Source organism: Mustela lutreola, chromosome 18 (assembly GCF_030435805.1).
Source record: "Mustela lutreola isolate mMusLut2 chromosome 18, mMusLut2.pri, whole genome shotgun sequence".
NCBI classification, from domain to species: domain Eukaryota; kingdom Metazoa; phylum Chordata; class Mammalia; order Carnivora; family Mustelidae; genus Mustela; species Mustela lutreola.
Genome location: NC_081307.1, coordinates 26,312,252 through 26,340,246, shown reverse-complemented (window position 1 = coordinate 26,340,246; position 27,995 = coordinate 26,312,252). Strand labels below are relative to the sequence as shown.

The 27,995-nt window shown below is 42.1% G+C and overlaps 2 protein-coding genes and 1 pseudogene across 3 annotated transcripts; 2 read left to right on the top strand and 1 right to left on the bottom strand.

Annotated features, from left to right (window-relative positions):
- Window positions 1-817: 817 nt before the first annotated feature.
- LOC131820384 (cytochrome P450 4V2) lies at window positions 818-27,995 on the top strand. 2 transcript variants are annotated; one of them, XM_059155960.1, is made up of 12 exons: window positions 818-959; window positions 3,547-3,655; window positions 9,858-9,970; window positions 12,254-12,339; window positions 13,121-13,311; window positions 13,711-13,780; window positions 15,538-15,664; window positions 18,086-18,271; window positions 20,995-21,097; window positions 24,896-25,030; window positions 25,124-25,303; window positions 26,705-27,995. In XM_059155960.1, exons 2-12 carry the CDS (start codon window positions 3,547-3,549, stop codon window positions 26,875-26,877), a joined length of 1,473 nt encoding a protein of 490 aa, XP_059011943.1. In that variant the 5' UTR covers window positions 818-959; the 3' UTR covers window positions 26,878-27,995. The 2 variants fall into 2 exon arrangements, with proteins under 2 accessions (XP_059011943.1, XP_059011942.1); XM_059155959.1 differs by lacking the exon at window positions 818-959 and having other exon boundaries at window positions 3,367-3,655.
- On the top strand, window positions 5,147-8,650 carry LOC131820385 (protein BTG3-like). Its single transcript, XM_059155961.1, has one exon. It carries the CDS (start codon window positions 5,181-5,183, stop codon window positions 5,937-5,939), a length of 759 nt encoding a protein of 252 aa, XP_059011944.1. The 5' UTR covers window positions 5,147-5,180; the 3' UTR covers window positions 5,940-8,650.
- On the bottom strand, window positions 23,630-24,539 carry LOC131820658 (protein SET-like; annotated as a pseudogene).

Here is a 27,995-nt window from a genome sequence, read left to right as displayed (position 1 = left end):
ACTGGAGAGTTTCCAAGAGGAGTGATGTAATCTGACCCCAGAGGATGTTCTGGATCAGAAGATAGTAGCACAGCTGGTGAGGAGCCAAGGGCTATTGGAGATGTTTTGAGATTTGAGCCAATAGGATTTGCCATTGCATTGAATGTGGCGAAAGGAATCCAGATTGATTCCTAGGCTTTGGCTTAACACTAGGGAGCATGCTGTGACATGTCATGTTTGAGATGCCTATTAGAGGGACACCTGGGTGGCTCAGTCAGTTGAGCATCTGCCTTTAGCTCAGGTCATGATCCCAGGGTCTTGGGAGCTAGTCCTGCATCAGGCTCCCTGCTCACTGGGGAGTCTGCTTCTCCTTCTCCCTCTACCCCCATCCCCTGTTCATGCTCTCTCTCTCTCTCTCTCTCAAATAAATAAATAAATAAAATCTTTTTTTTTTTTTTTTAAAGAGAGATGCCCATTAGATGTGTAAGTGGGGATGTTGAGACATTTGGTTAACTGGACATGGGTTTAGAGAGGAAGTACAGACTGGAGGGATGTATTTGGCAACTGTCAACATCTAGATGGTATTTGAGTGCCAAACTGGATGAAGTAACCAAGAAACTAAGTGTAGATATGCAGGGAAAACAAGAGTTCTGAGCCCTGGGCCTCTTAACATCTAGAGGAATGGGATGTGATGAGAAACTAGCCAAGCCGAGTGAGACGGAATGACTCATGAGGGAGAACAAACACTAAAGAATGTGGAACGCTCAAAGTCAAGTGGGGGGAAAAGGTTTTCGGAGGAGGTGACAAGGACTCAAATACGTTGAATGCTGTTGATAAGGGCAGAGAAATGATTTAAAGACTTAGCCACAGGGAAGATACCTGAGACGTTGACAAGATCTTTGTGGAACGGACAAAAATGGACAAACCCTGACTGCAGAGGGTTCAGGAGAGAGTATGAGGAGAGGAAATGAAGTCAACAGGTATGGCTAGTCTTTTGAGGCATTTTTCTATAAAGGGGAGCAGGGGAATGGATCTAGAAGGACGTGGAAACTCAACCCCTTAGAGAGAAAGAAAATAAAAATCATGAGGTACACATAAAGAGATTAAACAAATACATTTTCTTAAGGTCTTTACGTGATTAAACAATATAGAAGTGAGTAAAAGACAAGAATACAGAAGTAAAAGACAGAAAGAGAAAAGACAACTCATAGTTTAAGTTCTTCTCCATTCCCACTGCGTACGATTGGTATTTTTTGTTCCAAACATTAGTCTTGCTGTAGAGAAAAAACTTTTTCTCCCAGAGATGACATGGCATTATCTATTCAGTTCTGCAACTTGTTTTATTATTAGTTTTCTACTTAGTATATGGAGAGCCTCTTTCCACATTGGTATTTACAGATGACTTTTTAAAAAATCAGGTGGAGAAAAGCCTTAGGCAGTGTTTCTTTCTATTTCAAAGAAGCCCTGTAAATGGTTGTGTGAAACCTATGCAATAGCTGGAGATAAAACTAATCTAACTAAGCAAAGTAGGACTCCAGAGCATTTTTCAGTTTAACCTCTTTGCCATAGTTCAGGGCCCGGCTTCTAGGAGAGGGGCGCACTCCCAGCCCAGGCCCTTTGTAAATTAATAAAGGGAAACCTCATCTAAAATGGCGTGGGAGGCCAGCTCTCACACCCCACCATTCTTCCTCAACTGCAGACCCGAAGCCGAAGCCGAGAGAGGTACTTGGAAGTGATGCCGCTTTACCACCGCAGGAGGGCGGGAGGAAAGTTTTTCTCCTCCCCTGGCAACGGCACAGCCAATGAGAGACGGCCACAGTTCAGCCAATGAAAAGCCACTGCACTCGGAACGCCCACGTTAGCCGGTGGACTTTTTGCTTCTAACTTGCGGCCAATTCCCTCTCTCTGTAAAACAACGTTTTATTTTTTTTTTCTTCTCTGGGCTTGTTTATGGTTTTTCTGTCTTTCGTATACCTCAAATTGCAGTTCTTTGCTACTCCCAAATACACCCATTTCGCTGGTAAAATAACTGACAGCTTTTTTTTTTTTTTTTTTTTAAGATTTTATTTATTTGTTTGACAGAGAGAGAGAGATCACAAGCGGGCAGAGAGGCGAGGAAGCAGGCTGTCTATCCCAGGACCCTGGGATCATGACTGAGCCGAAGGCAGAGGCTTAACTCACCGAGCCACCCAGGCGCCCCTATGATAGCTTTATTTCTAAGGTTAAGGCAGGAATGAGGAAGAGAGGGAACTTGGTAGTTAAGGAACACAGCTCTGGGGGCACAATTCAGCGTCCTCCTCACTGTCCTTTTCCTTCTGCAAGCTCAGTGGTTGCTCTTCTCTCCCTTTTGAGATTGTCATTACTACTGTCTCTTTACCAAACCCTCCTTTCCCAGCTTCTCTTACTTCGGCTTCTTTCAAAGGCCTTGACCTCCCCCCTGACTTGTGCTTTTGGGTGCTGGCTTTACGCGGTCCCAAGGATCTTTGGGGATATATTTGGATCACAGCAAACCAGCTTTCCCTTGTCTCAATCAGGCATGTGATACAAACTGAAAACCGGTGCTCCTGAGGTTATTGCCCCTAACACTCCCCTAAATCAAGGTAGACCGTGCTCCAAGCTGAAGCTGGGCTCCAGAGCTGTGCTCCAAAGGCTGGGTTACCAACCAGATGCCCTTTATTTCAATTTTTAAAAAGATTTTATTTATTTATTTGACAGACAGAGATCACAAGTAGGCAGAGACACAGGCGGAGAGGAGGCAGAGAGGAGGAAGCAGGCCCCCTGCCGAGCAGAGAGCCCGATGTGGGGCTCAATCCCAGGACCCTGAGATCATGGTCTGAGCCGAAGGCAGAGGCTTTAACCCACTGAGCCACCCAGGCGCCCCTATTTCAATTTTTAAACTATGGCTGTCTCTGGATGGAGTGCTGTGACCAGCAGCGGGGACCTCCAACCCAAAACTCAGCTCACCCTGACCACACGCGGCTGCCTTAAATTTCATCCACATTCTCCTCCCACTTCACTTAAATGCCTTTATTTACGTTCAGCAACACGCTAAGGATCCCCGAAGCCGTTTTCCGGTCTTTCGGTTTCTGCTTAACCAGATAAAGAGGCCCGTGGTCATTACGTAGGTGTTTGCGGAGCACAATTAACAACCCCTGCGGTGCTTTTCTGCGAGCCTCATCCCGAGGCCCAGGGCGGCCCCTGCAGCGGGAAGCCTCGGTCTCCGGGTCCCGGTTTCAGGGAGGCCAGGCGCAGGCCTGTCTTCCGTGGGGGGGGGCGGGGGAGGAGGAGGAAGAAGTGAACCCGCCGGGCGCCACCTCTTCCCCCTTCGGGGAGCGCTGGCAGCCTGCGGCGTCCGGGAACTCCTCCCAGGACCGCGCACTTGAACTGCAGGGGGCGGGTCCAATGCCCCGCCCCTGCGCTATAGGCAATCTCTGTCCCTCTGCGGAGCGGACTCGGGGCGCGATGCTGACGCTGTGGCTGGTGCACTGGGGGCAGAAGCTGCTGGTCTGGGGCGCGCTGGGCGCCTTCTCGGTGGCGGGCGCCACCCTGATCCTGAACCTTCTGCAGATGCTGACGAGCTACGCGCGGAAATGGCAGCAGATGAGGCCCCTTCCCACGATACCCGGCGCCTTCCCGTTGGTGGGACACTCGCTGATGCTGAAGTCTAACGGGATCGGTAAGGGACCGCGTCCAGGCCGGACGCACCCACACCCGGGGGCCGTCGGGCTCCTTGCCTGCGGGGCCCACTAGCAGGAAGCCGTAGGGCGCAAGAGCTCCGCGGGGCCTCTGCCGGCTCCGCGCCTGCTCCCCGCGCGCCCGCCTTCTCGGCAGCCGAGACCACCTCTACTGGAGGGGCTGGCTGGTTAGGGGAAGGAAGAGTCTGTCCCCGCTAGAGAGGGGGATTCCCAGTTCTATCCAGTTTGCCCTGGGACACCTGATGAAATCTGGGCTCCCCTTTCTTTATGTACAGGCTAGAACGCAGTATTTCTAAAACCCTGCCCCCCCCCCCCCCCCCCAGCGCTTTCTCTGCTTTTCCACTCCTAACTACTCCTATCTCAAAACACTGCCTGTCTTGGCTCTGGGCTGTTAAAACCTTAAGGGCAGAAACTTCCCTGGGACTGTGGCGAGTACCTCCGAACGGTACCATTACCCTCCACCGACCCACCGCCCTCCGGAAATTCAGGAACTGAATTTCTTTCTTTCTTGACCTTCTTATTTTAGTTCTTTTAAGGAGGTTCCATAATAACAGTAAACTGTGAGGGCAGGGCTTCTGGGTTTTCTACCGATAGCTTTTTTTTTTTTTTTTTTTTTTATACAGAATGTACTTTTAAAAAATTGTAAAAAAAAAAAAAAAAAAAAGTCCTAACATAGATTTGGCCATTTAAAACATTTTCAGTATAAAATCCGGTAGTGTTAAGTATATTTACTCTACCGACAGCTTTCTGAAGAGATTGATTTATGCTTTGTTGATGAAAAAAATAAAAACAAAAACACAACACTTTAAGTTAGAAAGCTTTCAAAAGTATTTGATATTTACAGTTTCCCCTCGGGGACAGTGAATTAGATCTTAGTACTTCATTTTAACGGCTGTGTAAGTTGAGCTGAAAATTTTTTCCTGAAATGAAGTGATCTAAAATAAGCCTAGGACCACAACTCAGTTTCACCTCAGATTAATTGTAGATAACAGTTTTACTAGTTGAACATTAACTCCAAATCTTGAAGGATTCTTTTCCAACTCTGTCCCCCACCCACTGCCAAAATGCTGTCATTTCAACTTCACAGAAATAAGTAAGGCCTCATGGAGGAGTGTTTATCAAAATATTGAAAATGTTTCCAGGCATAAGAAATCCAAGTTAACTTTTCACCACCTAAACATCAATGTGACTAATGTTGCAAGAGATTGAAGAAGTGTTTAGATATATGAAAACCATGTTTGTAAAAATTGTCTTGGTTAATACTAAAAGCAGAGCCAATCTCTCCTTCTACCCCGAGGCTTTATAGCATGAAAAAATAATGGTGTAGAAATACTAACTTCTCACCCCCAATAAGAAATAACATGTTTAAAAATGTCATCAGACGCTCAGAACTAGGCTCACTGCTTTCGCTGTTGCTGAGCGCCGGCCCGCTGAAGCGGCGCCCTCGGTTCCGGCCAGAGACGTCTGGACCGCCACCTCTGCGGGCCCAGGGCGGCGGTGGGAAAGATGAAGAACGAAATTGCTGCTGTTGTCTTCTTTTTCACAAGGCTAGTTCGAAAACTTGACAAGTTGAAAAAAGAGGCAGTTGAGAGGTTTGCTGAGAAATGGACTCTTATACCTCGAGAAAAATATAAAAATCACTGGTATCCAGAAAAACCATCAAAAGGACAGGCCTACAGATGCATTCGTGTCAATCAGTTTCAGAGAGTTGATCCTGATGTCCTGAAAGCCTGTGAGAACAGCTGCATCTTGTACAGTGATCTAGGCTTACCAAAGGAACTCACTCTGTGGGTGGATCCCTGTGAGGTGTGCTGTCGGTATGGAGAGAAAAACAATGCATTCATTGTTGCCAGCTTTGAAAATGAGGATGAGAATAAGGATGAAATCTCCAAGAAAGTTACCAGGGCCCTTGATAAGGTTACCTCTGATTATCATTCAGGATCCTCTTCTTCAGATGAAGAAACAAGTAAGGAAGTAGAAGTGAAACCCAGTTCCATGACTGCGACCCCAAGCCCTGTGTACCAGATTTCAGAATTGATGTTCCCACCTCTTCCATTGTGGCACCCTTTGCCCAGAAAAAAGCCAGGAATGTACCGAGGGAATGGTCCGCAGAATCACTATTCTCCTCCTATTCCATTTGGTTATCCAAATCAGGGAAGAAAGAATAAACCTTATCGCCCAATTCCAGTAACATGGGTACCTCCTCCTGGAATGCATTGTGACCGGAATCACTGGATTAATCCTCACATGTTAGCACCTCATTAGCTGCTTTTGATTCTGTTGGTGTCAGTGTTGAGAGAAGGTAGAATAAGGCTGACCACATTAAAAGTTAAAAATTCATACTCATAGTAGTAAAGTTAGATGGGCCAAACCGTCAAACTTATTTTTATAGAAAAGTTATTGATAATAATCTTTCTTAAAAAATATATATGCACTTTAGATATATTGATATAGTTTGAGAAACTTTATTAAAGTTAGTCAAGTACCTGAGTTTTTAATATTGGACTTGAGTATTTATATATTGTGCATCAACTCTGTTGGATACGAGAACACTGTAGCAGCAGACGATCTGTTCTAGCACTTTTGAGCATTTACTTTATGGAGAGTATGTAAGTTATTTATACACAGGAAATCTATTTTATGTCATTGTTTAGAAGAATTACGTGAAATCATGTAGTTGCAAATAAAAAGTAGTTTGAGGCCAAAAAAAAAAAAAGTCATCATATTCTTTTGGGAAATTTTTCTAAGAATGGAAATCTCCAGTGAGTGAGACGTGTTTCAAAATACATGGTGAGTTAGTTGATTAGAATATTTAAGGTAATTCTCCTTGGTGTTACTTTCTGAGTGAAGAGAATGACAATATACTGGCTTTTACAAAGGGACTTTTTAATCCAGCAAATACTGGATTTTGGCATCAGACAAAGCTCTGCTCAGTTTCCAACTCTGCTACCAAGTTGTTTAAATTTGAGAAGTTGTTTCAAACTCTCTAAAAGGAGAAGAGCAAGAGAAGAAAAAGGAGCAGAGAAGAACTACAACAGCCAGAAAACACTGAACAAAATGGCAATATCAGTAATTACTTTAAACACAAATGGAAGGGACTGAATTCTCCAATCAAAAGACATGACGTGGCTGAATGGATATAAAAAGAAGACCCACCTATATGCTGCATGTAAGAGACTCACTTTAGACATAAGGACACACACAGACTGAACGTGGAGGGATAGGAAAAGAAGTTTCATGCAAATGGAAACCCAAGAGAAAGCTGGAATGCTGTACTTATGCCAGACAAAATAGACTTTAAAACAAAGACTGTAATGAAAGACCAAGAGGGTATTCCATAATGACAGAGGGGTCAACCCAACAAGAAGATAGAGCATTTGTAAATGTGTGTGTGTGTGTGTGTGTGTGTGTGTTTAACCGACAAGCACCAAAATACATAAAGCAAATATTAAAGCTAAGTTAGAAGGTTTTGGGGTTTTTTGTTTTATTCTTTTTATTCTTTTCTTATAAAAGTAACTTTATGACAGAATTATCTTAAGGACTAAATTTAATGCATGCTGTTTCTAGATCACTGTCTAGCAGTTGGTCAGAGTAAGTTCCTTAAGTGTCCATCAAACTTGGAGTCCCTCCTTGTCCCCAACATGGAGCTAAACAAAGTGATTGATGTCAGATCATTCTAAGATATATTCTCTGTTCTCAGTGACCTTGTCGGTTGGGCAGGAGGCTGTGCTTTGACTACGTGGCCACAGTTCTGGTCTCAGGGCTGGCCTCAGTAATCTCTCCTGGAGCTCTGCAGTTGGCTTTTCATTGGCCTTGCAAACCAAACTCTTGCTCTGTAGTTCATTATGTCAACACCTGCCTCTCCAAACTGTTCTCTGATATTGTACCCGATACCTTCAAACCACAGGCTCACACTTCCCTGTCTCCTCTGTCAGATCAGGCCAAGGCAGGCAGTTATTATCATAAAGCATGGTCTTTTGACACTGTTGATTTGACCCAGCTCTTTTCATAGAAATTTTGACAACTGTTTGGACCAGGAGACATTTTCAAGCAATATGGTGCAATGGTTAAGATGGCATCTTGTATGGTTTTACTGCCTTAAGTACAAAGCCAGATTCTATAATATACCAGCTCTGTGATATTGGGCAAGTTACTTAGCAGTGCATAATTTCCCCCATTGGGACAGTAATAATAGTGCCTTTCGTCTAACTATGGTAAGGCAGAAAAAACAATGCATCAAAAACCCTAACACTAGGTCTGACATGTAATAACTTGCTGTAGTAAATGAACACAGCTTAATGGATATTAGCTATTTGGGGATAACTATTTCTAAGTTTTATGTACAGAAATCTGCAAACACTTAAAAAAATCATTAGTGTTTATTTAGCATCATGTGCAATGGGCATCTGTGAGCCTTAATAAGCTCCTCTCCCACTGCATTTTGCAAAGCTTGCCCTGAAGCCTGGGAATGGGTGAAGCTTACAGGTGAATAAGGAGCAAAGATGGGCTGAGCATGCACACATTTATTGGCATTGAAAAGAGCCGGAAAGTTGAATGGTTCATTTGTCCACTTGTCCTTGGTGCACAAATTCCCATGTCAAAACAGCTCTGTCAAAATCTTAAGGACCATATTCGTAGCCTCACAGTGGGGTTGGAATTAGCCTTGGTATTGTCAATCAGACATTCCCTTTGCCCAGAAGAAGCCCAGAATCCCCATATGCCTACCAATTAGCCTGCCCCGCCCCCACTCCTCCCTACCTAGATTTTCCCAGCCATGTAAAGAGGTTTCTGCCCCGTTTCCTGACATGTGATCAGTTCCCCAACTAGGATTCAAATCCTCCCTTAACCTCATCTTGTTTGACTTGTGTTCCGAAAGCAGGTCTAACCTTTGTCATGTCTTTTCTCTGAGGTCTGGACCCTGTATCTTAATTCTTTAGTCCCTGGCTACTGTCGTTTTTTTCTCACTCAGAAAACACTCAACAGAGAATTTTGTCATGGCTTCATCTCTTGTAATGCCATACTGGATTCCCCCAGAGAAGGGCCTCATGGATTGCAACATGGAAAAGTGTTGACTCCCAAGTTTCCCACACTCCTTCGATGCTAGTTGGGATTGACGATCACCATTTCCCCACACCTAATGCAAGGACCCACTGTCCTGCACAGCCAATGCCCCTAACCCGGCAGCATTGAATCCCAGGATTTTCCCCACCCCCAGAAGCTTTCTGTGGCCCCAGGTGATTCACAGGTCTTACCACATTAGTGTTACTGTCCTAAAATATGACTCCAGGCATAGTAGTCCTCATCAGAAACTTCCAGTTACTCCTCAGAGCATATACAAGAAAATCAAAGCCTCCAATGCTCCAGTCTCCTCTTCCAATGGCCTATATTAGGCTTTGGCTGCACCTTCGGGCAATTTCCAGACCTCTGCACTTCTGCTCTGCTGTTTCTGCTGCTTGGCTTACATTCTGCCTCTCCCCCTACTTCCTCTTTTCTGCCTATAAAAATACAACTCGTTTTTTGTTTTTTGTTTTTTTTCAATATATGTTTTTTTTGTTGTTGTTTGTTTGTTTTTTTTAAGATTTTATTTATTTTATTTATTTATTTGTCAGAGAGAGAGCGAGCGAGAGCAAGCACAGGCAGACAGAGTGGAAGGCAGAGTCAGAGGGAGAAGCAGGCTCCCTGTGGAGCAAGGAGCCCGATGTGGGACTCGATCCCAGGACGCTGGGATCATGACCTGAGCCGAAGGCAGCTGCTTAACCAACTGAGCCACTCAGGCGTCCCAATACAACTCGTTTTTAATGCTCAAATGCCACCTTCGTCATGAAATTTTTTCAGTCCTCCCCAGGAGAATCAGTAACTCCCCAGACTAAAACTTGGATTTTAGCAACCATTTCATTTTCTCTGGTGCTGCAGAAGTCACCATCTCCCATGCTTAGAAGCTCCTTCAGAGTAGGGATTGGGTCCTTTGGAGGTGCACGTTTCTTGGTTGTTATCTTATAATTAAATTACCTTCGCCATGCAATCATTATATCACTTAATAGAAACTGTGTGTTTACCTTGAAGATATGAGAGATGTGGGAAATATTAAGTGACTCGCCCAAAGTAAACATATTAACAACAATAACAAAAACCTGAACCCAAAAGACACAAGAAACTCATTGAAAATTAAATATTTTCTCCCAGAATTTTTTCAGCAGATCATTGAGTATACCGAGAAATACCAAGACCAGCCACTACTGAAACTCTGGCTTGGGACCATGCCAGTAGTGACCATTTTTAAAGCAGAAAATGTGGAGGTGAGTGTGCGGTCAGTATGACCTCTAGTCCCCTTCACGTCTGATGGTGCGAGAATCTCATCAGAATAAATATGACAACATTGTTCTTATATTTAATTGAATTCAGCATATTGAGCAGCTCATTACATATTTGGGGCTATGTAGGTGCCATTTAATGCTTTCCAGATGTTGTCTTAATCCTGGGGAGGGTAGCAACCTCTGGACAAAGAAGCCTCTGGACGCATTTGTTATCAGGTCCGAGATATTTGGTCTTCTTTCTTTCTTTCTTTCTTTCTTTCTTTCTTTCTTTCTTTCTTTTGGAAAGTCTGCATAAGGATGTAGTTTTTGTTTTGTTTTGTTTAAGATTTTACTTATTTATTTGAGAGAAAGAAAGAGAGAGCTTGAGAGGAGAGAGGTCAGCGGGAGAAGCAGACTCCCAGGACTCCAGGATCATGACCTGAGCCAAAGGCAGTTGCCCACCCAACTGAGCCAACCAGGTGCCCCAAAAGGATATAGCCTTATAGAACTACAAATAAGTAAATAAATTCCATAAGGCGAGTGGGCAAGTTATCTACCAGGCTCTGTTTCAAGAGTTCAAAAATAAAAGACTAATAAGCTAGGAATATTTTTCTCAAGAGATTAGAGTTTCTGATCCATTACAAGTTTACTCTTCCACATTCATTTTCTTAAAAAAGAATGTACCTATGATACTGATAGGGCAGATATCATTAATCCATGCTATTGAAATAACTGCTCAAAACAATTGTATACCTTTTACTCATCATTATGATACCCGGAGATTTTCTTGTGGTTTGATGAGAAAAGGATTAGGGTCAGGGAGTAAGAATGGGATAAACAGAGCTTCTCGAAAAAAATTAAATATAACTTCCTAGGCATTAATGCTGGGATATGTCTTTCTTAGTTACTGCAGTGAAAATGTTAGATTTCTCTTGTACCACACTATACCAGCCTGGTTCAGAACAGGTAGTGAGGAGACAGGTGTAGGATTTCAACCACTGCGGACTTGGTGTGAGCAGGTTCAGTATGTATGTGAGAGATCTGTCCAGAGTGTGTGACTGCAGTTAGGAGCCTGGCGAGGATTTTGTGCTCAGACCTAAAGGCTCATCCCTTTTACTTCACCTGGATTCCAGGTGATCCGATCACATTCATGGGTTTCAGTGTTACTCACTTGCTGGAGATACTCAAATGTGTACCTAGTCTAGGTCAAGTCCTTATCCTGGACATCATTCCTATTTCAGACCGTAGCAACTCGAATGTCTCCAAGTCATCATGCCCCAAAATGAACTTCTGATTTTCATCTCCGTGGACATGGTCATCTTTGGATTCATTCATCTTCTCTCTCCCATCCTCCCACCCTCAATAAATGACTCCACTTGGTTCCGAGTTCATTGTAAGAACCAGAGCTTTATCTTGGACGCTTTCCTTTTTCTCAACTCCATTTTGTCCCAAGACTGAATGACAGTTACATGTTCAAAACTCAACTTGAGGGACACCTGGGTGGCTCAGTTGGTTCAGCAGCTGCCTTCGGCTCAGGTCATGATCCCAGCGTCCTGGGATCGAGTCCTGCATCGGGCTCCTTGCTCGGTGGGGAGCCTGCTTCTCCCTCTGTCTCTGCCTCCCATTCTGTCTGCCTGTGCTCGCTCTCGCTCCTCTCTCTCTCTGACAAATAAATAAAATCTTTAAAAAAAAAAAAAACCAAACTCGACTTGACTTCCCTTAAAGCACAGAAATAAAAATGAATCACAGAGAAATAATAGCTATGAGATGTTCCTTTATTTTTTATCTGACAGAGACACAGTGAGACAGAGAACACCAACAGGGAGCAGCAGAGGGAGAGGGAGAAGCAGGCTCCCCGTGGAGCAGGGAATCCAATGCGGGGCTCTATCCCAGGACTCTGGGATCATGACCTGAGCCAACGGCAGATGCTTAACGCCCAAGCCACCCAGCCGCCCCTATGGGATGTACCTTCAAAGTAGTGTTCTGGCGTACCTGGGTGGTGGCTCAGTGGGTTAAAGACTCTGTCTTCAGCTCAGGTCACGATCTCAGGGTCCTGGGATCGAACTCCACATCGAGTTCTCTGCTCAGCGGGGAGCCTGCCTCCCCCCCCCCCCGCCCCATCTCTGCCTGCCTCTCTGCCTACTTGTGATTTCTGTCTGTCAAATAAATAAATAAGTCTTTTAAAAAAGAAAAAAAAAGTAATGTTCTAGCCAGGTAGAATTCAACTTTGAGTTGAAATTGTTTTGATCTCTATATATCTCTCAATTTTTTTTTTCTCTTTCCAAGGTAATTTTAACTAGTTCAAAGCAAATTGATAAATCTTATATGTACAAGTTTCTGGAACCATGGCTTGGCCTAGGACTTCTTACAAGGTATGTCATTGTAGATCTGTAAAGCTGTCTCACAGAAACCGTTACTCCAATAGGTAATTGATTATGTCAGGAATTGACACAAAGTAGTTCTCCTGTCTGCAAGACTGTGCTACCAGGAAGTATGAGAGAATCTGGAAGGAAAGTTGTGGAGAACAGTGGGCTCTGACAGACAAGAGTCCAGGTATGGTCATCTCCAGCCATAGGACTCAATAATGATGATGACCAGCGTTTCAAGAAGAGTCAGGTGCTGGTGTACAAAAAAGAAAGGAAAGGAGAGTTCGGGGCAGGCAGATCTTGAAAATCCAGTGAAAAAAGCAGTCAGCCCCAGTGAAGAATGTGGAGCACAAAATCTCCATCCTGGAACTTGTGTCCAGACATAGGGCTCCATCCTCTGAGAGAAGGCCTGCCAAGAGAAAGGCAAAACCTTTGTGGGGTCTGTGGAGAATTTGAAAATAGAAGAGATAGTAGAATCACGGACCAGGTTTTTAATAGAGGGGAGGAAAAAAAATTCTAATTTTTAGAAACTTGGAACTTGGAAATTTAGAAAAATTCTTAAATTTTTCAATTTTTATGAGTGCCCCTTTAAACATTAGTAATATAGAATAATAGCTAAACAATGCACAGTCAGTAGCTATCTATCAGCCTTTGTCTTTCTGACTGAAGCATTTGACAATGTATAGATTAATCTCTTTCAGGAGAGTTTTGTTGACTCGGCTAAATTTATACTTTGTTTGTTTCCAATGTTGCCTCTCTTGTTCATGACCATGTATTGTGTTTCTAGTACTGGAAACAAATGGCGATCTAGGAGAAAAATGTTAACACCCACTTTCCATTTTACAATTCTGGAGGATTTCTTAGATGTCATGAATGAACAAGCAAATATATTGGTCCATAAGCTTGAAAAGCACGTTAACCAAGGAGCATTTAACTGCTTTTTTTACATCACCCTTTGTGCCTTAGATATAATTTGTGGTAAGTCTCACTGATTTGTTTCTAAAGTTATGGTGTAGAGACAGAATGGCCCAAACGGAAAATAACATTGCAGTGGGAAGGTGAATGAGGTTGATCGGAAAGGATATTGGGTTTGTCAGGGTGGTCCTAACGCTCAGGTCCCTGAAAAGCAGCAGCCACTGTGAGGGCTCTGAGCAGGACAGTCACAGAGCCAACATGCCTAGGAGGGCAGAGGGAAAACGGAGCAGGAACAGGGCGTAGGAGAAGATCAAAGAGAAGAAGCAAAAGGGGAAAGAACAATTTTAAAATCTATGAGAACAGAACAGGACTTACGACTTTTTTTTTAAGTGTTTGCCCTTGGAAAATAGACAGAGGAAATGTGCTTGAACTGAATGGTTGCTTCTTGTCCCTGTTTTGCAGAAACAGCTATGGGGAAGAATATTGGTGCTCAAAGTAATGACGATTCCGAGTATGTCCGCGCAGTTTATAGGTAACTGAAGTCCTTTTAATTATCTTATCTTAATTATCTTATTTTAATTATCTTTAAAATGGGTACTGATTAGGGCTTAAATTTTTTTTAAAAATTAGTGCTAATAATTTCTGTGATTATTCATAATTATTAATTATTAATGAATTATTAATCTTTTCATTGTTTCAAAATAAAACTTGATACTAAAATTGACCTAGTCATTTAAGCATGTATATGGCCAGGAGAGGAATGGTTTTTTAAATGATGACACACCCAGATTATGCTATAATTTAAAATGATTTTATAATATATTGAAAAATTACATTATGATGTAAGTGATAAAGGTAAAAACAATTTTTTAGTATGATTGCCAGTAGGTATAAAAAATATTTATAGAAAGAAAAAACTAGAAGATACTATACCAAAATATTATCTGTGGTTACTATTGTTTTGTGTGTGTGCTTCTCTTTCTTACAGTGTTTTGGGTTTTTTTGTTGTTCCTTTGTTCATTCTCCTTTCCCATATTTTCTGCTCTGAGAATATATTGTTTTTTAATTGAAATAATCAGTTTTGCTTTAAAACTGGCTTGCAGGTATTCAACGAGTAAGAGTCAGGGCCAGGATTTGATTTGATGTTTCCTATCTTTAAGCTCACTTCTCATTTCACTTTATTTTCATAAATATTTACTGAGCATCTGTCACCTGCCATTCATGGCTCTAGGTGCTGACTAGTTTTATCGCAGCACACAAACAGGAAGAAGAGCAGGGAGACACACACTGTAATGAGTGCCAGCATAAATTCTAATAATCGCTTAGAAAGAAAAGATCAAGTTGACATTAGAAAGGAAAATTGGGGGGGTGGGGGCATCTGGATGGCTCAGTCCATGAAGTGTCCAACTCTTGATTTTGGCTCAGGTCGTGATCTCAGCATTGTGAGATCAAGCCCCTTATGGGGCCCTGCATTGAGTATGGATCCTGCTTCGGATTCTTTCTCTCCCTCTGCTTTCCACTTGAGCTTTCTCTCTCTCTGTTTCTCTCTCAAGAAAGGAATAAAGAAAGAAGGAAGGAAGGAAGGAAGGAAAGAAAGAAAGAAACAAAGAAACGAAGAAAGAAAGAAAGAAAGAAAGAGAAAGAAAGAAGAGATGAAAAGAAAAGGAAAAGGAAAGACAAGAAAAAAGGAAAGAAAAGGAAAACAGGGCTATGTCCAATGGATGACTCTCAAGAAACACCTCTCTGAAGAACAGATGTCTAAGTCCATCCCAAAGGAGGGGAACCTGTTGAGGTCTTGCTTCTTTATCACTGGGAAAGACGAGGGAGGTCCTCGGGACAGCTGTGTGAGCTGGGTGCTTGGTGAGCACTTCTCTCTGGAAGAGGGCAACCACCCGTGTCCTCTCACTCGAGAGGAATGATCAAGCAAATGAGAGGATATTAAAAAGAGGCAGATTGCATCCCAGTGTGCGATCCAAGAGCCACAGCAGCCTTGGGAGGTCCAGAGCTGTTTCTGAAGAAACAAAAGCAGACATCAGATGGCCACCTAGTAAGGCTGTTCTGTAAGGAATTCCTCCTTCCACTAATGAAACCATTAAAATGTTAAGCTTCCCTGGACATGTAAAAGCCCATGCATTCATGTTGAGTGTAGAGCACGGAGCTCTCAGTAGCCTCTAAGACAGATCATCTTCATTTCCATATACTACTCTTGTTGAGAGCAGGCACCAAAGAGGTGCTAAAGAAATACACGTTTCTCATGCATCAGCTGATGTCTTTTCATCCTGTTTATAGAATGAGTGATTCCATACATCGAAGAATGAAGGCGCCCTGGCTCTGGCTTGACTTTCTGTTTCTCACGTGCAAAGAAGGGCGGGAACACAAAAGGAGCCTAGAGGTCCTCCATAACTTTACCAATAATGTAAGTCCGCCATTCATTTTTTTGTCGTGGTAAAAGATATATAATATAAAAATTTGCTATTGAAGCCAGTTGAAAGGTCCCCTTTGGTGGCAGTAAATACATTCACAATGCTGTGCAGCCATCACCACCGTCCATTTCTAGAACTTCTTTAAAAGATCCATGATTTTTGTGTTTTGTGAATATAACCAGTGCAGGACCATGGAGCCTGTGCCTTATAAAACTTGAATGGAATAATAGACAAAAATAGGCAACATGATTAGATTTCAATTCTGTATTTAGTAAATATTAATTAAACACTTGCTAAGTGTCAAATGCTTTACCTAGTGTTAGAAATAGAGTATTGAGTAGGACCTATATGTTCCCTACCCTAAAAAGTTCCGTTTAGTAACAGAGGTTATTTATTAAAAATGACAAAATGCGGGCGCCTGGGTGGCTCAGTGGGTTAAAGCCTCTGCCTTCAGCTCAGGTCACAATCCCAGGGTCCTGGGACTGAGCCCTACATTGGGCTCTCTGCTTTGCGGGGAGCCTGCATCCCCTTCTCTCTCTGCCTGCCTCTCTCCCTACTTGTGATCTCTCCCTCTGTCAAATAGCTAAATAAAATCTTTTTTTTTAAATCTTTTTTAAAAAATGACAAAATGCAATATGAACTGTGAATAGTTTTTTTTTTTTTTTTTAAGATTTTACTTATTTATCAGAGAGAGAGGGGGAGACAGCGAGCACAGGCAGACAGATTGGCAGGCAGAGGCAGAGGGAGAAGCAGGCTCCCCGCTGAGCAAGGAGCCCCATGTGGGACTCGATCCCAGGACGCTGGGATCATGACCTGAGCCGAAGGCAGCTGCTTAACCAACTGAGTCACCCAGGTATCCCAAACTGTGAATAGTTTTTAATAGGGTGCTGTATTAAGAGAATAAAGAGATGAGAATTATAAGGGTCTTCTGGGAAAATGTCTGGAATAGACAGTTTTCAAAGGCAAAGGGCCTTTTTGGTAGTATTTCAACACAGAAAAGATAAAAATTAACTGGATATTACTATTTTATTTCCAATTCAAAGCTAACAAAGAATTAGTGATGTTGTTTTCCGATATAGGATATCAGTCTGCATTAAAGACGAGTCTAGAGGGGCGCCTGGGTGGCTCAGTGGGTTAAGCCGCTGCCTTCGGCTCAGGTCATGATCTCAGGGTCCTGGGATCGAGTCCCGCATCGGGCTCTCTGCTCAGCAGAGAGCCTGCTTCCCTCTCTCTCTCTCTGCCTGCTTCTCCGACTACTTGTGATTTCTCTCTGTCAAATAAATAAATAAAATCTTTAAAAAAAAAAAAAAAAAAAAAAAAAAAAAAAAAAAAAAAAAAAAAAAAAAAAAAAGACGAGTCTAGAACAACCACCTGGCTTAGGAGACTGGCCAACAATCTGTCTTTCATGGATACAATTGAGTTTTTCCTCAAATTTCATGCATGAATATCAGTATCAATAATTAATGAATTCCAAACCAGATGAACAGTATTATTCAGTTAATAAATATTGAAAATTGCATACTGAATCTGAAGCACCAAGGGTTCCTTCAGGACATCTTGCCCTCAAAGAACTTGAGGTCTATTCATTCAAACCACTTGGTTGAGTCAATTGCCTGACAGGAGAAAAAAACGTTGAGTTGGTGGCTTTCACGCTTCCATTCATTCAGCAAATAACAAACGTTCTCAAAATGCCAGGCCATGTTCTAGAGTTTGGAAATAGATCTGTAAACAAAGACAAATTTGCTTTCATGTGGGTCGTACATTTGAATTAGAAAAGAAAGACACCAAATACAAAGTGTAACATCATGCCAGATGGCCAGGGAAATGGGAAAAAATAAAGCAGGCTTGGGAAGATAGTGCTAGGGACTAGTGTCGCAGGGATCAGGAAAGGTCTTTCTGACAGTGTGATGATGTGCAGAGACTTGAAAGAAAGGAGGGAGCCAGCCATGCGGAGGAAGTAGTCTCACCAGAAGGAACAGCAAGCAAACAGGTGAACTGATCATCAACTTGCTATTTCTTTTTTCCAGTACAACATGTAATTACAGTGATGGGTCCTGAATCTACCATACAAGGACTGCGTTCTCTCCACACCTATACTTTTATCTCCTTGGCTCATTCAGACCTCTAGAGACGATTAGGCTGTACCCCATTGGAAAGACTATAAAAAGAGCCCTCGAAAATTCCGAAGTTACCTGACATTAAATTCATCTTTCGAAGTCTTATCAAATAATGCCCTAAAATTGATCAGGAAGCTTGGCTGTATTTTTATAAGAGCCTAAGTTATTACTGTGATAGCAGGGATAGGAAAGGTTTAGAAAAAAATAAGTTAAAGAAGCTAGTATATTTCCATAGGAAGGCGTATGGTTAGGTTCTAATAAATTCCAAACAAAAGCATGTGATTGCTTAAATCGTAGGTCATCGCTAAACGGACCAGTGAAATGAAGAGAGACAAAGGACACAGAAGTGCTGACAAGGACTCTTCATCTTCCAAAAATAAACGCAGGGCTTTCCTTGACTTGCTTTTAAATGCGACTGATGATGAAGGGAATGAGCTAAGTCATGAAGAAGTTCGAGAAGAAGTTGACACTTTCATGTTTGAGGTATTTTATATCATCATGCTATTTTCCGATACCTTTAAATAAATTTCAGGGTTTTTGGAGAATCTTTAACATTATTTTTAGAAGTTTAATGAAATTTTTGTATTTATTTTAAAGATTTTTTTTTTTTTTTTAGATTTATTTTAGAGAGGGTGGATGGGCTGGGGGAGAGAGAGAATCCTAGTAGACTCCACACTGAGCATGGAACCTCCTGTGGGTCTCGATCCCACGACCGTGAGATCATGACCCGAGCCCAAGCCAAGAGTCAGATGCTTAATGGACTATGCCACTCAGGCGCCCCTAATGAAATTTTAAAGTAGCTTCATATAATTAAGGAAGAATCATTAGATTAGCATTAAAGATTATAAAATTTAATTTTATATTTAAGTATCAGTATAATTAATTTTATAATTAAGTATCAGATCAACTTCCTTGTTCAGAAAAATCTTTGATTCATGGTGGTTACAGAATAGATACAGAGTAGATACATTTTTTTTTTCCTCAAAATAATCTAAGGTCTATCAGACTTTCCCAAGCAGAAGAGCAGCCAGAAATTACTGTCCATTCTCTACATCGCTTCACGCTTCCTTTTCATCTCTAAAACCCATGAGTCTGTTTCTTCACTAGCTTCTTTTAAAGAAGTCTGTCTTCTTCCTGCCTCTACCAATGAGTACTTAGCTACTGCCGTGAGCTGCCCCAGCTGAAGGAGAGAGCAAGAGTCCTCCCGAGAATTTAACCAGTTTGTGATTCTAAAAAGATTTGTGATCTTCAAATAATAATAGTAATAATAAAAGATGCACTTTTTACAGAGATAATTCTAACTATATTAACTATTACAAGGAGTGAGTCTCAATACGTGGCTTGCCAAATAAAGAAATGTTTTTTAAGCACCATGTGGTGATATTTTGGAAGTAGAGGAAAGCAGAAAGCATCAGAAGTTTTTGATGGCTCAGTGTACGTTCAGCGGTGTGTTTGCTGCTCTGCCAGCAGCCGTCGGGATGTGATGCTAGCACCTGTCTGTCGGTCTGTCTGTTTTTCCTGAGGGAGGACAGTCAGCGCCCTGGAGCAGGAAGCAGGTGGCGTCAAGCTTCTGTCAACTTGGCTTCTCTTTCTGGTTCATACTGGCCCTATGAGATGGTTTCAGTCATCCCCGATCTCTGTCCCAGCTTTCCTGCGTAAAATAGAGAGATGGCGTAGAGCAGTGATTTCAAAGTTCTTCTTTAAGTAGAGCACTTTATTGAAAAGAAATGTTATGCAGAAAATTGACATCTACTTAGCCAAAAAGTGGAGAGGGTTTCAGCATGTGGGCTCTGGGGCCAAGTCCCAGCCATAACACATCCTAGAGGTGTGACCTCGGGCCCCTCATCCAGCCTTTCTGGGTGTCAGCATCCTCGTTGTCAGAGCACGGGGCTTGTAGTTTAGACCAGTAACTTTTTAAAGTGTCCCAAGAACTGTGCCTGGCATGTGGGAAATATGTAGCAGATATTGGCTGTTATTTGATGTCGAAGGGGAGAGACCTTCTCCACTTACACATACGTGCACACACACACACACACTCACTGCCATCCACGCGCCTATTCCTACACATATGTACCTGTATATGGCACACACACACCCATCTCCCACCAGTGACCTCGCACACCATGAAAACAACCAGACCAACGAATGCTCTCTTTCTTCCAGTTTTAACATTCTTTGAAATCCTAAGTTTTTTTCTTCTTTGCATGGAATAGGAGGCATGCCCCAAACTCTAGGAGTGAGACCTCCTCCCTAAGGGAGCTGCAGGCTCTCAGTGCCCGGCCTTCCATTGCCTGGCTGCCAGGCACTGGATAGGAAGGTTTTTGCCCCTGCCCCACCCCAGCAGCGTGCTCTGGTAAAATCTATGCTTTGTTTCATTTCATCCTGCTTTCTCTGGGTTTCTCAGACAAAAGGAAATAGGACTTTCAGCCTCCAGTATTTGATCATGAAAAGTATTTCATGATGTTTTCGTGAAGAACAATTCTGTTGGTTTCTGAAAAGTACTTAGTGTTTTGTCTGGAACTCAGCACATGTTAAATGAAGCTATTGATCAATTTCTTGCAATGAGAATATTCAGAACTGCATAGATACCGCCTCATGTCCAAGGGACAGGTAAAACCTACCTTGCAAGTGGGGGAAAGTAGAGAAGTACAGATCTGGCAAAGCTGGCTCATAAAAATCACACATTTCCCCCCCTTTATTTTTTTTTTTAAAGATTGTATTTATTTATTTCAGAGAGAGAGAAAGAGAGCACAAGTCGGGGGAGGGGGGAACAGAGGGAGAAGCTGACTCCCTACTTGCCTGGGAGCCTGATGTGGGACTTGATCCCAGGACCTCAGGATCATGAACCAGAGCTGAAGGCAGATGCTTAACTGCCCCCCAGGCACCCCTGGACTTTTACCCCTTCAAAACTGTCTGGTGTGCCCCATTCCTGGGAATGCCCCTTATCAGCACAGTGAACCACTTCTCACCGGGTGGACAACTCCATGTAGCAAAGAAATGTCTCTCTAAGCATGAACCTCCACCTTGAAAGGATTATTTTATCTGTTTGCTTCTCACCAAGGTGAGATGCTGTGTGGAATGAATTTATATGTTCTGGAGTCACATTGCAGCTGTTAGATCCAGAGACAATTCAGAACAGGGTCATCATTCCTGATCTTCTTGATATAATTCTGCTTTGTAAGCCATGTTTCTTCTCACATTTGTAGGGCCATGATACGACTGCAGCGGCAATAAACTGGTCCTTGTATCTATTGGGTTCTTACCCAGAAGTCCAGAAACAAGTGGACAGTGAACTGGAGGAAGTGTTTGGTATGTCTGACCCCATCGTTAGCTGCTCCGTGAGTCCCAAGTCCACTGAAACAAATACCACTGAAAGCGCTCATCAAGGATGTGCAGTAGGGCCTGTTGTAAAGACACCATCATAAGCAGGAAAGCTCCCCTGTGGGATTCCTTCCAGTACTGTCTCCTTTGCAAGGCCTCTTCTGCTGACTTACAGGCATTTTGTAACTGCCTGGCACGTGACTGCCTTGAGCTGGGTGCTGGGGATGCACAGACAAATGCTGTTGTCTCTGAGGACCTCACTGCTTAGTAGATGGACCAGCTGTTGTGCATGGAAACCTGGCTTTGCACTTGAGTAATAGGAAGAAGGTGCTCTTTGGGAGCAGCAAGGAACAGGTGATATTAGAGGGCGTCCACAAAAGCTGTTCCATATTGGATTGCGTCTGGCCACAAATGAGAGGAAAGGTGGGTTAAGCTGGTGGACATACATTTCAATTACACAACCAGCAATCTGCTTGTGTAGTTGGGTATGCAAGGTGTAAGAGTGTAAGTAAGGAGTCCTAGGCGGAAGCCAACAGAGATGTTGTCGGAGGCCCAGTCTTGCTCTTTTATGCTCTCTGTTCTTCACCATTGTGGCTTTTGTCTTCTTGATTGTTGTTCTAAGTCTCATGTTTGTCTTCAAGACTAGAGGAAAGAGGGACAATGAAGTGTGCTGGTCGACCACAAAGAGGCCATGCATTGTACCATCAATTTTATCCTTTGTTTAATCACACATCATATGGCTCCCAAAGCTGGGAGGAGGAAATAAAAGATTGGTGCAGCCAACCAAAAAAGTGGTATCTGATACAGTTGCATGGAGACAAGAAGTAGGAAGGGGAAAATAAAGGTAAGAGGAGGAGAGGTCAGGCATTCTAGAATGAGGAGAACAGATGGACAATGGCATGGAAATGGAAACATCTGGAAGACAGTAGTGAATAGTGAGGGGCAGCTTGGATTTAGAACCTAGAGTAGAACATATTGAGAGATGAGTTTGGACAAGTTGTTTTGTGTTCATATGATGTGAGAACTGGAATTTCATCCCAAGAGGGAAGACTTTTATTTTGTAGAACAGAGACAATCTAAACTTGTTCACTCTGCTTCCGTAGTCATTTTATTTTTTTCTGTATTGATTTTAATTTCTCTCATATTGCTTACAGTGAGTTAATCTGGTCTTTGAAAAACTCACACCTTATTTGTGGATACGTTCACATTTTGTATCCTCTACAATGTCTCACTTGTTGCTGGTCCCACAAAAACTTTTTGATATCACATAATTAAAATGCCGTTATTCTAGATGCTTTATTCTGGTGCTTCTCCTGTTTTCTGTGATGGTGCCTCACTTTCTCTTCTATCCCCAGTATTAGCTCTAAAATTTCACAAGCAACTAATCTTTGGGCATTAAGTTGCAAGTTATAATTCCTCTTGTTACACATAAAATTAACATTTATTTGTGTCTGTTTAGTTGTTTTGCAACAAAGCAACTTATACACTGTTAGTGTTTAAAACTGACCATTCGGGGCACCTGGGTGGCTCAGTGGGTTAAAGCTTCTGCCTTTGACTCAGATCATGATCCCAGAGCCTGGGATCAGGCCCCGCATTGGGCTCTCTGCTCAGCAGGGAACACCCTTCCCCCCACCCCCCGCCGGCCTCTCTGCCTACTTGTGATCTCTGTCTGTCTGTCAAAGAAATAAATAAATAAATCGTTTTAAAATAATAATTAATTAATTAATTTAAAAAACTGACCATTCCCCCCCACCCAGTGAAACAAAAAGAAAATTTAAAAATAAACAGGAACAAAATTACACTAGAGAATGTCAATTCCAGATAAGTTCTTATAGGCTCGCTGAATCTCCTATCCAGTGGTCGGGCTCAAGTCATGAGGAGAGGATTTTATTTCTAAAGTGTCATCCTAAACTTCAAGGATGCCCATTAAACATCACAATTAAACATGCCAAAGGAGAAACTATGCTATAAAGATACCCACTTCGTCTCTAACCAAGAGATCTCTAACCCACCCTTCTCTGATCTTCTAGAAACCCATTTAAAAAGAAGTAAATAAAAATACAAGAAAGTAGACATATACATGTTGGTAAATGCTAACTGTCCATATTCACATAAAGACATGTAATATCTGAGCCCAATATTGAGGAAAAGGAGAAAACCTAGAATTCTATACACCAACACATGGGAACCAAGTACTCTCCATCTTTAACAGAGCTATGGTGTGTTTTGGTTGTTTTGGTTTGGTTTGGTTTGGTTTGGTTTGGTTTTTTGTCCCCCAGAGAGCACAGTAGTGTTGTTTATACGAAGTTTTGGTTGAGACAGAAAGGGTTAAGAATAAATTTGGAATAGAAAAGGGTAGAGTTTCTCTTCCCAGTGTATTGTGCTCAAATTGCCCCCCAAAATAACTTGAGACCCATGGTGTAAAGGAGAGAAGAGAGATTTCAAGAATAGCATGACTGAGCGCAAGGGAGCTGGAGAAAATTAAAACAAGAAGATTGGACTCCATCAGTCTTCCATTTTTCATTTCCTCCATCTCCTCCCTCCCCCACTTTCCTCATCTTCTCCTTCATTCCCATTCCCGTCTTCCTTAGTAGATTCCTCTCCTACATCCCCTTCTTCATCATCCATGTCAGGAACTAAGAAGTACTGTCATGGATTTGGCCAAATACCATCTTGGATGTCCTCTCCTAACTCATCTGTGCCTGCATCAGGGTGGTCAGTAAACCAGAAAAAGAAGCTCTCTGGTTTCTCATGCTCCCCCTTCCCACTGGCTTTATTTTGCATTTGACTGGAGCATCTCTTCAAATCCTTTCCGATTTCCATTTGACTTCAGTAGGCTTTAAAGATGGATCACCCTCTCATCCAGATGAAATTCTCTGGAGAGAACTTTAAGGAAGGGTTTTTATCAAAATGAACACCTATTCTATAATGATTTAATATCTTCAAATTCGGTCACTTTGACTCTGGTCAGATAATGCCTCTTCGTCTTCCTCTCTAAGTAATAGCAGATTTGTGAGTGGTTGACAGATGCTGTTACCCCAGAATTTGGGATTTGGGTGATCAATTCCATCCTCCTTTGGAAACATGATTGAGGCATTGTTATATGTCTGTTATCACTTCAAAATTCTTCACTGGCTTTTTCCTTAAGTCCGTCTATTTCATTTTGTACCTCATCAGTATGTTCATTTGCTCCTTGCTCTTCTTCTTCCTGTGGCAAGTCCAGAGAGGTTGATGTCTCCTCTGGCCTGGAGGCAGGAGGCAATCTCCCTGTCTTTGTTTGACCCAGGCACGAAAGGCCTTTAGGGGCCTTGCTGGGGAGAGAGTCCAAGAAGCTGACCCAAGAGAAGATGTATATCTGGATTCTCTGAGAACTCAAAACTAACCATTTTAAAGTGTATGATTTAGTGTATTCACAATGTTGTGCAGCCATTACTCTATCTAATTCCAGGACATTTTCAGTACCCCAAAACGTAACCCTGTACTGTTAATCAGCCATACTCCCTTCCCTCTACCTCCAGCCACTGGCAACCACCAATTTACTTTCAGTCTCTACGGATTTACTTGTTCTGAGCCCTTCCTATGAATGGAATCATACAATACATGACCTTTCGTGTCTTGCTTTCTTTCACTTAACAGGTCTCATTTTGTTTTGATTATGTATAATAGAAATCCTACTTTGGCTGTAAGTATTTAACATTTGGTGCTTTGATTAATTCCTCTTGGATGTCCCATTCCCCAAGGCCACAGAGTTCTCTCATTGTCATCTCATGTATTTCCTTTAACCAGGGAAGTCTGATCGTCCTGCCACCTTAGAGGACCTGAAGAAACTCAAATACCTGGAATGTGTCATTAAAGAAAGCCTTCGCCTTTTTCCTTCTGTCCCTTTATTTGCTCGTAATATTAATGAAGATTGTGAAGTTGGTAAGCACTCTGTAATTGGAAGAGTAGGTAGAATGGATTTTTTTAATGTACATCTTACTCCATTCTTATGGCATATTGCCTACCTCTTGACAGGGGGTTACAAAATTGTGAAAGGCTCTCAAGTCATCATCATTCCCTACGTACTGCATAGAGATCCAAGATACTTCCCAAATCCTGAGGAGTTCCAGCCCGAGAGGTTCTTTCCTGAGAATTTGCAAGGACGCCATCCGTACGCATACGTGCCCTTCTCTGCGGGACCCAGAAACTGTATAGGTTTGTATCCATCAGAATTGATTTCACCTTTCCAGCCCACATGGTAGTGCATTTCTCACAGAAATTTCTTTGCGATGTAGTGTCTCATAGGCAACAGTCTTTTAAAAAACTGGTTTCTTTTCTCCTCCCCCTCGCTATATGTTATTGTTCCAAAAAAGACTATCATAAAGTAGATTATAGCAGCTAGGGCTGCTATAACAAAATATTATCAACTGGGTGGCTTAAACAACAGATCTTCATTTTCTCATATTGTGGAAGCTGGAAGTCTGAAATCGAGGTGTCAGCACGGTGTTTTTTTTCTGGGCACTTTCTAAAGCTTGGCTTGTAGATGGTTGTCTTCTCCCTGTATCTCCCCAGGGTCTTTCCTGTGTGTGTTGTGTCCTGATTTCTTCTTTTTATTTTTATTTTATTTTTAAGATTTTATTTATTTGAGATAGAGCGAGAGAGAGAGATCATGAGTAGGGGGGACGGGTAGAGGGAGAAGCAGACTCCCCAGTGAGAGGGGAGCCTGATCCCAGGACCCTGGGATCATGACCTGAGCTAAAGGCAGATGCTTAACCAGCTGAGCCACCCAGGCACCCTGATTTTTTCTTTTAATAAAAAACACCATTCAGATTGGATTAAGGTCCATCCATATGACCTCATTTTAAGTTAATTAACCTCTGTAAAAGCCCTATCTGCAAAACAGCCACATTCCAAGGTACAGGGTTAGGGCTTCAACACATGAATTTGGGGAGGGACACAGTTTAGCCCATAACATAAACACAATCAGTTACATAGTAGAGTTTTAAAATGTCAATTTTAGACCAAAGAAGAATATATTTTATATGGTGGAAAATTTATTTATAATGATTAGCTGTATTTAACCTAATATCTGTGTTTGTTGCTTTAAGAATTGCATCATGCAAAATGAAAACAAAGACTGCTCACCATATGGCCAGCTGAATTACTTAACCAAAATGAATGCATATCACCATGTATTATAAACACTTTCACTTTAGGATCTCCAGCATTTTATCATCCATGTAAATGCAGGTGTTAGTAAAATAAGGTCAGATTTAAATGATGAATCTGAAACATATGGTGACTCTATAGTAAATTAAATTAAAGGCCCAATAAGAAAGCCATCTAAAGTAGCGATTCTCATGCTTCAGTGACCCCAGAATTTTTCTGGGATATTGCTCAAATACAGATACCTACCTCATCCGACCTATTCGGATGCACTGGGTAGGAGCAGAGAAGGGAACTGAAGAATCTTCCTTTTTAACAAACATCCCCAGTGATTCTGATTGTCCCTACTGTGAAAATATGAAATTGCTTGCTTTCTCTAATAGGATCTGTGATTTCTCAGATTTGAGATATATGTGTAATTAAAGTAATGCTATTTACATTAATTTGAAGGTCAGAAATTTGCCATAATGGAAGAAAAGAGCATTCTTTCCTGCATCCTGAGGCATTTTTGGGTAGAATCCAACCAGAAAAGAGAAGAACTTGGTCTAGCAGGAGAGCTGATTCTTCGTCCAACTAATGGCATCTGGATCAAGCTGAAGAGGAGAAATGCAAATGAATCCTAACCGCGTAACTGGACTGTGCCTTTGGCATGTAAAAGGTCTTTCTTGAAGGAAACTGGATTTACTATTTCTAGGTTGGAGATCAATACTCTTAGTCCCTAGACCTCTTTCTTGTCCTGCTTGCCTTGCAGTCAAGTCCACCAAAGAGTTTTGTATTTTCATCACCACCATTGATCTTATCCTTGGTTTTGATCCCAAAAGTAGGGTTAACTGATGATGGCATCCAAATAAGCATAGGACAAGTTTCTCAACAAAGGGATCCACGACCAACTCAATTTCACTTGGCAGATCCAAAAGATATAATTTAAAGTTCCAGAATTTTTAAAAGGTATTCTTATAGACTAGGGAACATATATATGCCTGTATACATATGCATTTAATTTGAAAAGCATGAGTAATTAAGTACTTAGGCATAAGAAGCTTAAGTTTTTTAATTATATAAGTGGCATCAATTACAAGAAGAATTATTATTACAGCACTTTTGGGATTCTATCACCTAGAGTAAATAATTCTTATGTTGACTCATAGATTCTGTTCCTACTTCCCTTTTGACGATGTGCTTGTAGCCATGACTTCATTATTCATAATATCACAACTACCCTTATGTATCATATACAGTTGGGAAAGATTCCTCTTGGTAATATCCAATCTCACACATTGCATCCAGGTTAAATTATGGCTTTTGGAGCGGGAAGGTCCTTATTGCTTATCTTGTTTGCACTTCCTTTCATTAGAAGAAAGGAATGAGATCAATGAGAAGGCAAGTTTCTACCCAGAGCCATGCCACTAGCGGGCAATAGGGCCGGAAACAGAGATCTGTATTCTATATCTCACCAGGCCCAATGCGATAGACTTCACTATGTCTACTTTTACTTTATGGAACTCAGGTCTGTAACTAGGTGTGTCACTAGAACACAGGTTTTTGGGGCACCTAGGGGGCTCAGTGGGTTAAAGCCTCTGCCTTTGGTTCAGGTCATGGTCCCGGGGTCCTGGGATCGAGCCCCGCATTGGGATCTTTGCTCTGCGAGGAGCCTGCTTCCCCCTCTCTCTCTGCCTGCCTCTCTACCTGCTTGTGATCTCTGTCAAATAAATAAATAAAATCTTAAAAAAAAATAAAAAAA